Source organism: Anastrepha ludens, chromosome 5 (genome assembly GCF_028408465.1).
Source record: "Anastrepha ludens isolate Willacy chromosome 5, idAnaLude1.1, whole genome shotgun sequence".
In the NCBI taxonomy this organism is placed as follows: domain Eukaryota; kingdom Metazoa; phylum Arthropoda; class Insecta; order Diptera; family Tephritidae; genus Anastrepha; species Anastrepha ludens.
Window position 1 is genome coordinate 127,719,730 of NC_071501.1, and position 14,457 is coordinate 127,734,186.

Below are 14,457 nucleotides of genomic sequence, written 5' to 3' on the forward strand. Positions count from 1 at the left end.
ATAACACAGCTAATTGTTCATCAGAATCGGCATATCACATACCATCAGTCCAAAAAGTAGAAGAGGGCATCATTATTCTTAACAACGTGCAACCAACGACAATATTTGATCAACGAAAATTGGAAATAAGGGGAACGTATCTGCTTCTTTTTCGTGACTCTATCACCATAAATGATACAACTTACGTGGTAAAAAGAGAACCGACTTATATCCAACCACATCCTCCAAAAACCGTATCCATTAATTACTTGGAACACCATACGAGTTTGTCCCTACCATATTTGCACCAAATTTATATCGACAACATCTCTCGCATTCACGAATTGAAGGAGGGTATATCTGTTCATCGTAATTTGTTCTGGACGATTTTTTCTTTTCCTCCATTATTATTGATCGCAATAGCAATTTTTTTCATCCACCGCAGAAACAAATTAGCAAGTAATAAAGTAAAAGCTCAGAGGGCAGTAGAGGAAATTTTGGCACGAGTCGAGGACGGCTCGTCTTAAGAGGGGGAGAAGTTAGCGCATTGCACACTTGCAAAGCTAAAACAGAGATTTGATGATTCCCTTGAATCACTCCCACGCTACTGGCTGTTCGTAATTAGATCGCACAGCTTACTCCTACGCCTGCCCGTCTTTTGGATTTTGCAAATAAACAAATCTTACAGCGGTCAAGCTGATCATCAATTTACGTACGTGACTTTTGGCAGCTTGAGGAATGCAGCTGAGAATGCATTCGTACCAACATACAAACAAAGCTGCCGGCGCAACTACACCAACACAAACTCAATAGCTACACCGCAAGTAGGGATTTAGGGTAGATTGTAAGAATATAGTTTTTAGTTGACATTGGAGTTTAATAAAGAACGGTCGAAAGTTGAGATTGGAGTTTAATAAAGAACGGCAAAAATTAGAAAAGTTATATATAGAATATCTACAGGTCGATATTATTCAATTTCCTCTGTCATTCTAATTCACAATTGCCCAACAAATGATTCCTTATGCTTAAAACAAGTAATTTAAGCTATATTTTATAGGTATCCCGAATACTCCCAAAGCTTAAAAACTATTAAAATTAAATAAAAAACAATAATTTGTTTTGCTAACAAACCAGAAACTCTAAAAACCGTTGCCCACTTCCAAATATTTTTTAAGCCGCCATATGCACAAACTGATGTTGAGTGTACTGTAAGTGTGCACACTCAACATGGCGGCTGGCTGACAACCAAGGAAGATAGATACCAGGTTTGCTGTTGTTGTTTTAACAGCATAGGTAGCCCTGTCTGTGTAGGCATATCATCGGTCGTCTTCGTCTAGCTCATCTAGGGATAGGCCCAGGAAACATTCTGTTTCGACAGGTTGGGTCCAGAGGGAGGACGGTTAGATGAGTCGGTTTGAGGGGGCATGTGAAGAGGTGGTGAGTGTCGTGCGGGGTACCTTCACATGCCTGACATGTGTTTGGTATGTCGGGGTCGATTCTGGATATGTAGGAGTTTAACCTGCTACAGTATCCAGAACGTAATTGTGCCAGTGTTACACGAGTCTCACGGGGAAGCTGGAGCTCTTCTGGTTAAGCCCGCGATTTATCTGGGCGTTTATGGCGGTGAGTGCAGTGGTGGTGCTATGCACTCGTCGGAATCCGTGTTGATGTGGGGCTGGGGCCAGGTGTTTCGTGTAGAGTGGGAGTAGGAGGGCTTCAAGTGTCTTCACTACTGGGGAAAGGAGAGTTATCGGCCGATAAGACTCCCCTTGGTTGGCGGGTTTCCCAGGTTTCAGTAGTGGGACCACTCTCCCTGCTTTCCACTTGTCAGGGATGATGAGAGTGGCCAGGGACAGATTGAAGTCCCTTGTGAGGAATCCTACTCCCAGGGGTCCCAGGTACTTCAGCATCAGCGCGTTTAATACGTCAGGGCCAATGGCTTTCGATGATTTCGATTTGTTGATGGCCCCTGAACCTCATCACCGGAGAAAGTAAGTGGCGCACTGTCGTTCGTCAGTTTGTGCAGCCTTCTGGTAGCACGACGTTTGGTTCTGTCGCCCGGAGGATGCAGTATGAAAAGCCGGCTAAAATAGCTCGCGCATTTCTTTAGGTCCGACGAAGTGCAACCGTTGAAGGTGATAGCCACCTTGTCGTTGTGCTTCGTCGGGTTCGACAGGGACCTAACGGTGAACCAGAGCTTACTCACCCCAGAGGTGAGGTTACAGGTCTTCAGGTGCTCTACCCATTTGGTCCGCTTATGTTGATTTACCAGTTGCCGGATCTCCAAATTGAGATCCCTTATGCGGGGATCCCCGGGATCGGCCTGGCGTAGGTGGTCACTCTCGTTTGCTAAACTGGCTGCTTCGGCTGGGAAATGAGGACGAATGTCCTTATAACTTCCAGCTGGAATGAAGCGAGCCGCAGCAGCTGTGAGCACCTTGCGGAATGCGCGTTCGCCTACACGCACATCAGTGGGGATGGGAAGAGCGGCGAAGGTGTCCTCGGTGAATTCCGTGAAGCCGGCGCAATTAGCTTTTTTAAAGTTAAAATAGGACCGGTGATTCGCGGAAACGAAGTCGGCAGGTCTCTCAATCGAGACGATGCAGGTCGCCACGTTATGCTATTTATCAGACCCGCGCTAGCAATTGTTAGGTCAGGCGAGCTGCTGCAATTGCCCACTACCCTGGTGTGGGCGTCGTCATTCACAGTGCTGAATGTCGAGTCGTCTATCTGCTCTGCCAGTTGCTGTCCCCTAAGATCATTTGGCAGGCTTGAATGGCAAAGATCGTGATGCGCATTGAAGTCACCTACAACCAATCGGTTTTCACCTCTGATGAGCACACCTATATCAGGGTGATATCCTGCCGGGCAGCAGGTGACAGAGGGTATATATATGTTAAATATTTCGAGCTCGGAATCGACTGACCGGACAGCTATGCCTTGACATTCCAAGGTGCTGTCCCTGCGGTCGATTCCTTCATCGATGAGACGATACTGCACTGTGTGGTGGACTATAAACGCTAGGCCACCACCATTGTCTCGCTCGCGATCGTGTCTGTGCACGTTATAGCCGTCCCTGGTGATCAGAGATGACCTAGCGTGCAGCTTTGTTTCTTGGACCGCAGCTATTTTAATACTGTGCCGGCTCATAAAGTCAACTATCTCGTCGACCTTACTCGTAAGTCCGTTTCAGTTAAATTGGAGAAGCTTGAAGCTTCTCGGTGAGGTCTGTGTAATTCGGGGGGTGAGGGACGCGTGGGGTTGTCTACGTTGGACCTGCTGCGCAATCCACTGTGGTTGTTGCGGCCTGATGGTGGTGGGCGGCCGCGCCTCCGAGGGCGGTAGTGGATGCAGAGCTCTGCAGCAGGGGGCAACGTAGGCAGTTGTCCAGTTGGGTGGTGCGCAGGCCGGAACATCTCCGAAAATGGCACCAGCCATTGTAAGAATTGCATTGGACTGATACCAGATTCCGAGGTATTACGGTCTGACACACGGAACAGACTGTGCGGGGGACCAGGAGCTGCTGGTTTGTCCCCGCATTGGGGTTGGAGCAGAAAGGAAGGGGAGGGGTTGAGGGGGAGTTGTGTTGCTCCGATAGGCTCCTCACCGTGGAGGTGTGGGTTGTGGTGGCGGTTGGTAGTGCCGGCCTATCGGGGGGTGTAGTAGCCGTGGAGGCATCAGACGCCTGTTGGCGGGAGCAACACGTGGCCACATGCCGTGTGGATCACTCCCTATGTGACTTAAGGCCTGAACAGATCTTAAGGTGGCTCCACCCGTTGCACTTGTTACACCTAACCGAGGTGGAGTTCGGGTGAAGCCATTTGTGGCAGACGCAGCAGTAGAATACTTCTGGCCCAGGGTTGGATTCGATTCCAGCCCTGAGGAGAAGCATTTGGAGCAGGATTGCTGCGAGAGTTTGCTCCTGTGACGTAAGGGGTGGGGTGATATACGGTTCACTAGACAGGGCTAGTATACTGGGGCGGCAGCCCTTGGTCGGGAAAAACCCGAGTCATTCCGGTAACGTAAAACCGGCTGCCATGGGAATGTACCAGGTTTGCTCGTTAGGTATGGCGAAAAAAAAAATTGAGGGGAATCCAAAGTCCAAGTTCTACGTCATTCGTTTTATGTTTCACTAAGCTAAAGCTAAATGTTTTGAAACACAAAATGAATGACGTCGGCATATCGGTCAAATTCCCTCAGAGCCGAATAACTGCTAAGTAGTACACCTCTAAAAAATCTTCACCATGACTGACAACAATTTTTGGAGTTATTGTTGTTGACTGACGGAAATGATCGGCCACTCCCGCAAGCAAGAGAAAAATATCTAACTCAATCGATATAAAAACAATGCATTGACGTATTAAGTAATCATTGCCAATTTCTTAAAAAATTCTGTAAAAAAATTAATCCTATGCATTTAAAATGCGAATGTTGAATATAACACAAATTAATTTCAAGGTATATTTTCTCATCAATTTCAAATTGTGGTTATAAGGATGTAGTGCCCACACTCACCGACGTAAACGGACGTTCCGTTTCAGCTGACACCATCAAACTTATGCTGGAAACAGTCACCGACGTACGTAGTCCCTTACCGCAGCCCCTAGAGAGCACAAAATTGAGCAAAACTCATCCCGTAGAGAACAACTGCGTTCTTTTAGTTACATATTTACACAATACATCGGTTTGTGTGCGTATGTGTTTGGTTGTATCTACACAATGTTGCAGTTGATATTTTTGCTTACACGCTTTTTCACACATCCACGTTATCAACTACAATTTTTCATTGTTTAATAAACCAAAGCCAAAAACCAACAAATGCAAATAGTTCATTTACCTATAATTAACAATATTCTACAATACATTGCTCTTAAAGTATTTTAACAAAAATTAAAATTTTTCCAAGCTTATTTTGTAAATGATTTCGAAATGTACTGTGTGGCAACATTGTGTGGTGAGAGAGCAATCCTGAGAGGAGTTTTCAAAAATCCTGCGAAGAAATCTACCATACGGAAGGGAAGTAAATTTTCATTTATGGTACATGGGGCTCTCATTAGTTTGATCGTAACAGCTGGCAGGGGACTTCGTTTACGTCGGTGACTGTTTGCAGCATTACGAGAGACTCACCGCCGTTTATGTACGACGGGTCGTTTACACACGTACACGTAAAATGAGAATTTTAGATTTTTCCCGTGAAGCCATATCATCTGATTGCTCTCGCATCACACAATGTTACCAAACAGTACATCTTAAAATCATTAACAAAATAAACTAATAAAATTAAAATTTAAACTTTTATCAAAATAATTAAAAAGCGATGCTTAGAAATATTATTATAGACAAATGAACTATTTGCATTTTTTTGGCTTTGGTTTGTCATTACAATGAAAAATTGCAATTGATAACGCGGTCGTGTGTAAAAGTATGTACGATACAAGAAAAACACAAACCGATGTATTGTGTAAATATGTAACCAAACGAGAGCAGCTGTTTTATACGGGCAGAAGTTTTGCTTAATTTTGTGCAAGGTGGATTTATTATAGGTGACAGCAACCACATATAATTAAAACCCTACATGTATTTGTTGTTGCGTTTGGTCCAAGCATCACGTCAAAATCAGTAATAAAATGTAAACATACGAGTGTAAACATACCAATACATACAAACAAAGCATATCATTTTGACGTAAGCCATACCTACGGCGAAAAATTCAGCTGGGTGAATGCTGTCACCTATAATAAATCCACCTTGATTTTGTGTATCTTACAGACAACAGACATAGACAACTGTAAAGTCAGTGAGTGTGGGCACCATTAGTATATTACCAAGAATGCTATAACGTATTCAATCGCCTTTTATCGGCTTTTATGATGGGCTATATCTACGGGCCAATTACGCTTTGTTATATACAGTTTGACTAATATAAGTTATCTTGAGTGGATTCGCATTGATGCCAACTTAACAAATGTATTTGCCTGCGTTTTTAATTATCTTAACTTTTATTTCAATTCGGCCAATTTTTACAATTTTTTAAATTTTAATTGATATGGCAATGGTCTTAAAATCAGTCAGTCGACTGTCATTCTTGATAAGCACCAATACTTTGAGAAAGAAATATGCATGTTATAGCAAACGCGCCACGTCAATACAAAACATACATATGCATATGAATTTGCTTTAGCATTCTGCAGCATTTTGGAGTTGAAGAAATTATTTATATATATGCATATTTGCATATAACCATGGCATCTAACATTAGCAATCAAGGGGAAAATAATTCAGCCTGCTTGGAAATACTGCTCGCAAAAGTAAACACATACATATATATTTAATGAAAGTTTATAATTTAAATTGAGTGTGCTACCACGGTTTTTAATTTCAGTTGACCTCCAATGGCACTTCACACTTCTATTCACCGTTGCCGGCGGGTTTTCCAGCCGGGACAGGCAGCGGACCGGCGCACTTCCACGCACTGTCAAGTGGCCACGTACAACCACAGCAACCCCCTCAACAGCAGCAAGCACCAACAGCGCAACATCAACAAACGTCATCACTACAACCCTTATCACATTCACCCTCGCCACCCAATAGCTATCATAAGGACGAGCGCACCCAACGTCAGCACACAAAGTTATTGCGAAAACTTGAAAAGCAACGTGAACTGAGTGAGTTTGTCTTATTATTCGTTATTATTTTTCAATTCATCTCATTCGAGTCTTTGCATTGATGAATTATTATTACCGCAGTATAGAATTTGTATCTGTTATTTGTTTTACTAAACCGGCCAAGAAATATGAATTATAATTATCCTCAGTAAAATTAAAAGACACAAAACAAAACGTATAGAAGAGAGTGCTGGATAGATGTGTTTATTATATCCTCTAACCTGTTCATATGCACACATTTATTCATCTTTTTTTCTAATTGAAAGATTCCGGTATGTCAACACCGACTCATTCGCCATCTCCGCGTCGGAATGATTTAAACGGGCATCATAATCATTCACTTGCTACGACGAATAACAGTAGCGATGGCAATGGATCCAACACGCATAACTATGCAACAGCGATTTCAGGGATGTTGACATCGGCTCCAACAACTGCCAGTTCTTCAGTAACAACCACAAACAATTCAAATAACAGCAGTATAGGATCGAACTACAATCTTCAAAATAAGAACCAAAATCAGTATCATGTTTCAAAGCAACCATCTTTATCTCAGCAGATATTGAACAACCACAGTTTTCACTCCAGACGAACTCCTCAAAAAAATGACTGCGTACCAGTAAATGCACACCAGCTAAATAACATTAATGGGGAAGCTTTTGCTTGCATAACATCTTCAGTTAATACATCTGACGGCGGCATGGAGGGTATACCAAATGCTGTCGAGGATGAGGAGGACTTCCAGTCTTTGATAATTGAGCAGCTTTCTGCTATTCAGAAACCAGATGTAAATAAAAATTTAATATTTTGCCTTCTTAAATATTCATATTGAATGTATGATTAATTGTTGCTCATATGCCCTCAGGTAATCAATTTAACTTCACGTTCTGCAAAAATTATTTGGGAGGCACCAGTCATCACCGATCCCCATATCAATACTAGAGAGTTACGTTATAATGTTTTGTTTAGTGACCGTGCCAAAGAGTGCAAGTACAAGAGTCTCTATAAGGGTGAATCGTACGACTGCATCGTCCAGGACCTGCAGCCCGGTCAGGTGTATGTAGTGCGACTTCAGGTTAGTAAAAGGGAAAATATTTTATATGTATATAGATACATTTGTAGTATATTTACGTGCACTTTCAGGTTCACTATGAAAAACTGCAGGGATCTGCATCCGATCCAACCGAATTCACAACTCCGCCATGTGTGCCAGATCAGCCAGCGCCACCTAAATTAGTTATGCGAACAAAGAACTCTTTGCATTTGCGTTGGACGAATCCACTATCTAACGGATCACCCATTCAACACTATTTACTGGAATATGACGAGGGCAAAACTGGCTTGCCGGCAACTTACCGCTCTGCGCGCCAAAACACGGGAAGTGAAGTATTACATTTTGTCGAGGCAACGAAGACAAAAGGCAAACACTATACTCTCACTAAACTACAGCCTTCAACTGTATACAATTTCCGTCTGGCCGCTATAAACGAAGTTGGCGCATCATTATTTTCCTCAATCTGTTCATATAGCACTTCAAGCAATCCACCGTCTGCACCGAAGCCTCCAAAACTTCAAAGCAGTAGCTCATCCTCTCTTCGCCTTTGGTGGGAAAGGAGGCCACAGGATAGCGATTATGTGTTGCAGATACTTGATCGCGAGTCTGGCCACGGCTACCTTAATGCTTTTAACGGGCCCGACTGCGTTCACGAATGCTGCCAGCTGCGACGTGCCACGTCTTATCAGTTTCGCTTACGTGCTGAAAATGAAGCCGGCTGCTCTCCTTGGTCTAATGAGGTCACTTTTCAAACATCTCCTGAAAAGCCTGGGAAACCAGGCAAGCCACATGTAAAGGGAAAAATTCATGGAACACATTTTCGAACGCGATGGGACCCACCCACAGATAGGGGAGGCGCCGAAATACTTCGCTATTTCCTTGAAATCACATCTGGCACCAAATTCGAACGTATTTACAGTGGTACTGATACAGAGACCACATGCGATCGCCTTCAACCCGGTACAACGTATCAGTTGCGCACCTCCTGTGAGGGCCCAGCAGGACTCAGTCCCTATTCGGATGTGGCGCATATAACATCAGAAGCTATAGTACCTGCGGCACCGCCGCCACCTTATTACGACAATCCTCCGGGTCCGTATGCGACCGTTTTAAGACTAGACAAACCAGACTATAATGGCGGAGCCCCAGTGCTAGAGTTTGAGGTTCAGATGAGACGTCCTTTAGACGTGCACTTTGATATTGAAAATAAAACAAACGAATATTCAATTATATACCGCGGACGTGATACATACTGTGTGGTCAAGGACTTGCAGCCTGGTTGTCCCTATGAGGTACAGGTGCGTGCAATCAATCGCATTGGTGCAGGTGCTTGGTCACCATGGTTCCGTTTCTCAGCAGCTGCTGCACCTCCGAACGCACCTCACAATATAAAAGTTGTGGTTAAATCGGCGACTCATTTGTTTTTGAATTGGCAAGAGCCCGACTGTAATGGAGCTCCGATTCTTGAATACCATCTGGAAAGCGTAACGGGTCGAAATGAGTCTAACTCTGGGTTGGAGGAAACATCAGAAATGCCAGCATACCAAACATGTTATCAGGGAGTGCAAACCAGCGTCGATTTACGTAATTTATTGCCGTTTACTGTGTATTACTTCCGTGTAAATGCAAACAATACGGCTGGTGTGGGTAAATGGTCAACAAGCATTAATGCACGAACACCAGCCGCCGCTCCTGCTGCCCCACAAATCAAAGACTGCGAATTTACCGCCACTGAAGTATCCCTTAACTGGACGGAGCCTGAATGCAATGGTGCTGCCATCACTGCATACGTCATTGAATACGCTGAAGGATCAATTACTACGCCAAATACAAACCCATCTTATACAGTCACCGGTTTAATGTCTGAAACGACGTACAAATTCCGCTTGCAGGCCATAAACAGCATTGGGCCGGGACCATTTTCCGCATATGCCAAGCTCACAACGTTGCCTTCACCACCAGCCCCACCTGCACTGGAATGCACCGGCGTAGGTCATAACTTTATAAAATTAAAATGGGCTGACGGCAAAAATTTGGATTTCACCAAATACTATGTGGAAATGTTTGTACAGCGGGCAAAAGAGTTCCAGATCGTTTACTCTGGCACTAATTGCATGTGCAAAGTAAACAAGCTACAAGAGCGCACCTCATATACTTTCCGGATATATGCAAGTACTGATCGTGCTGGGATCGGTGACTATTCGAATGAATATACTTTTAGTACGACTCCCACTTTGCCAAGCAGCATTAAAGCGCCTCGTGTGGCTATGGAAGGAGCTGCTGCTTGTTTGCTAACACACGGTGCCAGTGGTGCTGGCGGCTTCATCCCATCCGGAATGCTGGCTGAAACGCATACCAGTTTTATTGCCGGCCTAGGCAACCTTTCTTTAGGCGTACCGCTGACTCTCGAATGGCAAAACTCAAAAAATACTTTCAACGATCGTGTGGAATATTTATTGCAATACGCCATTGGCAAAGATGGAGATTATAAGCGGGTGAGTTTTAGTAAATATGTACATGAATGTTCAATTTAAATCAGTGATGCTTTGTTAAGGGATCAGCTATGGGATGAATAACATAGATCCAACTGATCGTGATGATACTTATCATCCTAAAGGTCATTGAGCGTTAGACTATAGGTTTGAGGGATGGCGCTAAGCAAAGCCAGGTATATCTATCCAGTTAGTATATTGGTAGGATACGGTACACTAGACAGGGCTAGTTTACTGGGGCGGCAGCCCTTGGTCGGGAAAAACCCGAGTCATTCCAGTAACGTAGAACCGGCTGCCATGGTAGTGTTTTTTTTTTTTGTGTATTGGTCTCACCAAGCGGCTCCACTGTGTTTCTTTTTTTTTGTTTTTTGCATACAAACTAGGCACGCCACTTACACACGGCTATAATATCCTCGTTTTGGCACATTTTTATCTTTTGTGTGAAACTGGAATCTACGACCATTACTCCCACCAAACTTTAAAATATGATTTTTCTTTCTAGATTTACCGAGGTGCAGAGACCAAGTTTACAATTGAAAATTTAGAGCCGGGAACTATGTACCAATTCCGAGTTTGCCCTATTCGTGTTACTTCTTCCGGTGAAGATTTGGTTGGCCAATATACTTCTGCATTCCGATACCAAGTTCCTCATCTTGCATCACTGGACGATATCGACAGCAGCTTATTGGGAAACATGTCCAGCGTTTTCGGCGGTGCTGCAGGTGCCAACAACAACGGGAACGCATCCATGGGCTGCCACGGTCATTCGCATCTGGCACATCACGTACACGGTTTGCATACACACCACTCTCATAGCCATACGCATCACAATAGCAGGCAATCAGCGTCCGGTCTTCACCACCGTTCTGTAAGTGCATCTGCTGCAAGTCCCAATGGGTGCAGCGGCAATGGCGGTATCAATGGCAACGGTAGTAGTAATATTGGTGGCAATACCATACTCATTGGTCCTAACGCCATTGGCTTAATACCCTTGGGTACAGCTATGGCCAACGAATTAGCCGCTGTCGGTTTCGCAAGTTGTGATGATCCACTACATCATCACCACCACCATCACCACCAGTTTCATGGAGGCAATGTTACTGCTGGAGCTGAGCCCGAAGTTGCTGCTTCAACTGCGGCATCATTTCTGGCGGCCACCGCAAATAGTTTGCTGCCGAACAACGCACTATTAGCGCACGCAAGCATTTCAGCTAATCATGTTCAAAATGGTGCTGTACGGCGATGTATGAGCAAAATAGCTACGTTATACACAAACCGTAAACGTTTTACTGATCAGGAAAAGGCAATTTTATTCATGATTTGCTTTCTATTTTTCACATTTTTATTTGCAACACTTGTTAAGACACTTATGCGATAAGCCATTGCTGGCGATAACGAAAACCACTGCAATAAAATAAAGTCGTAAAGCCTATATAGGATGTTAGTAGAAGCTGCGTAAATTCTGAAAATATCCAATAGGCCAAAAAAACGATGCGTCTATTATAATACATAAGTAACAAAGGAGTCATTAAATATTGAAGTGCGCCTGAAGCAACATTTTTTTACGAGCCGAAAATTTTAAAAGTGCACACATTCATGCACTCATTACATATATACTTACTTACATATAAATGCATATAAATATGGTGGAAGTCAATAACTTTTTTCAACATTCATCCTTAGTAATCGAATAAATTATTCTATTTAGGTAATTACAGTGATTATTACACACCATAAAGTGAGACTTAGGTTTTTTTATTTGAAATTTTTACCACACAATTGGCTACTGTGATATTTATATATTAATTAACAGCCCCTTACATTTGATGTAGTATCAAAACCTGCACTATCACTAAATGTTCTAAGTTTGGTATCGTAAACTCTTGCTATATTCTTGTATAAAGACGGCGGCCGAAGTAACTTAGTGTACCCAACACACGTGGCTGGGTTTAATTCTTGCACTTGGCACGTAGCTAAATCAAGTTGACTTTGCAACATACTTGAAATGGCCAACTACTGATAGACAAAAGAAATTTCTTGAGAACTTTCTTTGATAAAAATCCAGAGTTAATAAAGCCGGCCAATTGGTTCTCAACTTCTCCGTTACACAATTATAATCTAAAAATAGTGGCATTGCAAATTATTTCTATCGGGTCTTCGAAAAGTGTATATCTGGCCGTGGGAGCGAACCACAAGAACTCTCAATTAATAATATTAAATCTTTTTCGGCCAAGTTTTTCAGGTTTCTAAAAGGAATGAAGGAAAGTTTCAGGATCTTACAAAAACACCAATACACATTTTGATTTTTTGTTTGATCGTGCAGCTTGTTTTTCTTTAATATCAATACAATTCGAAATAATATAGAAATTCATATATGAAAGTATGCGATGCCCGTCCCATCAGTACACATTTCCTTTGATTTATATTTTATACTAAAAGATAATCTTGTGAACTATAAACTAAATAAAATGAAATATACCTATATATGTATAAATTAAAACGCAAACAATCGCCCTAGTGACATTAGCAAAAATGCATAAATAGGAGAACAGCCCAAACTTTATATACTTGCATAAGTGTATAAATCTAAGTGTATTGATATGTATTTATACCATTATTTTTTTTATAATTAAACCTACATATGCATGCACTTGTACATGTGTGTATGTGTGTGAGCGTCTAGGTACATTTTCATGTTTCCCAATACAGCTGCCTAACCTAATATTCCTACACATTTACACATACATCTTTTAGAGTGGCTAACAGCTAATAGCTTTTTATACAACACTGAATTTATAACAAATATAAAATATCTCGGGTTGCATTTTGCGAACTGTAAAACAAAACTAAAGCAAAGTTCTTTTTGACAAATGTCGCCAATGATACTAATCCGTTTGCCATCGTTTATCCAAACAATTTTCATGTCAAAGATTCGACATTTTTCAGAATTTCATAAAATTGTGGACTATGTCATACTCGTAACATACAAATTATAGAACAGATAAATGTATATCAATTGAAAAGTGGTGCAGTAATATTTATTCTTTAATTTGCTGCACTATTGTGTTTGCCCTTCTCTGTTGAGATTAGTAATTAACTTTTTTCTCAAGCCAATCTATCGTTACCAACTATTAACCAAACCGTGGGGAATAATGTGTACAGTTTTGTTTAAAAGAAAAACATAACTCGCTTGAAATACCTAATATTTCTTAATGGAAAAGCCTAACACTTATTAAAACAGACAAATATATATAAAACAACAAAAACAAATTTAAGTACATAGTAAAAAATAATAATAATGAACATTCCAAATGGCTTTTACTTTTTTGTACATAAACAACTACAAACATATTTCTACACGTTTATATCCACACATACATAAATACACTGAATTAAACTATTTGTGAAGTAATTTTTATGTCCATCAATAATCGCATTTCGTAAATTTAAAGTCGATTATAGTTTAAATTTCAATAAGCGCCCAAAAAACAAATTAACGCAATTTTTATGCTTTTTATATACTATATATATAAACATATGCGCATTTTATGTGTATAAATATGAAAATGTAAGAATCGTATAAGCCAATAACTTTGTAAAATTTAAGAAATGTCACAATGCCTCCCACATGGGCATAGTCAGGGTTTGTGCATACATATGTGTGTATGTATGAGTTTTTAGATTAACGTTTTTTCTCGGGAAATATTAGACGTCGTCCTATACATACGTATGTATATGTATGCATGCGTATGTATAGCAAAAGTATGTATGTACATATGTATGCGTATCAAAATCAAAAGCTAACGAGAGTTCTTCCACACTTTGGCTCAAAAACTAACTTTGTATATAAAAAAATAAACAAATTACTAAATATGATTTAAAGTTAAAAGCTTTCCAGGTTCCATAATGGAGTATATGGGATGTAAATAAAATTCAAGCACACACCAATCCGATAATTTGTATAAGTCATCGCAGGGACTTCGAGATTCAACTGCAATTAAAACTGTAACTCTGAAAAAAAGCAGGTATAAGACACACAATATTAACCCATTAAATCCCAACCTTATATAAAACAAGTTTTTTTTAAATGCGTTTATAAAACGTTTATTGAAATAGTGTAATTAAGCTCCTTAAAAAAAAAAACACGAAAAAAAGTCAAAGAAATGTATTTTTTGGGCTGTACCCAATCGAGTACAATGGGATAATATGTATATACATTGCCTGTATATGAAAATATGGAGTATTAAATAAAAAGACACTTTCAAAG

The 14,457-nt window shown here is 41.2% G+C and overlaps 1 protein-coding gene across 10 annotated transcripts in view; it reads left to right on the top strand.

Moving 5' to 3' along the window:
• Positions 1–13,961, top strand: part of LOC128863184 (fibronectin type-III domain-containing protein 3A) — a 103,559-nt gene extending 89,598 nt beyond the window's left edge. For all 10 annotated transcript variants that reach the window (XM_054102189.1, XM_054102185.1, XM_054102188.1 and 7 more), the window contains 5 exons: positions 6,362–6,644; positions 6,911–7,431; positions 7,510–7,719; positions 7,788–10,193; positions 10,693–13,961. In XM_054102189.1, coding sequence (XP_053958164.1) covers positions 6,362–6,644; positions 6,911–7,431; positions 7,510–7,719; positions 7,788–10,193; positions 10,693–11,568 — 4,296 coding nt within the window. In that variant the 3' untranslated portion in view covers positions 11,569–13,961. The remainder of the gene's footprint in view (positions 1–6,361; positions 6,645–6,910; positions 7,432–7,509; positions 7,720–7,787; positions 10,194–10,692) is intronic.
• The last annotated feature ends 496 nt before the right edge of the window (positions 13,962–14,457 follow it).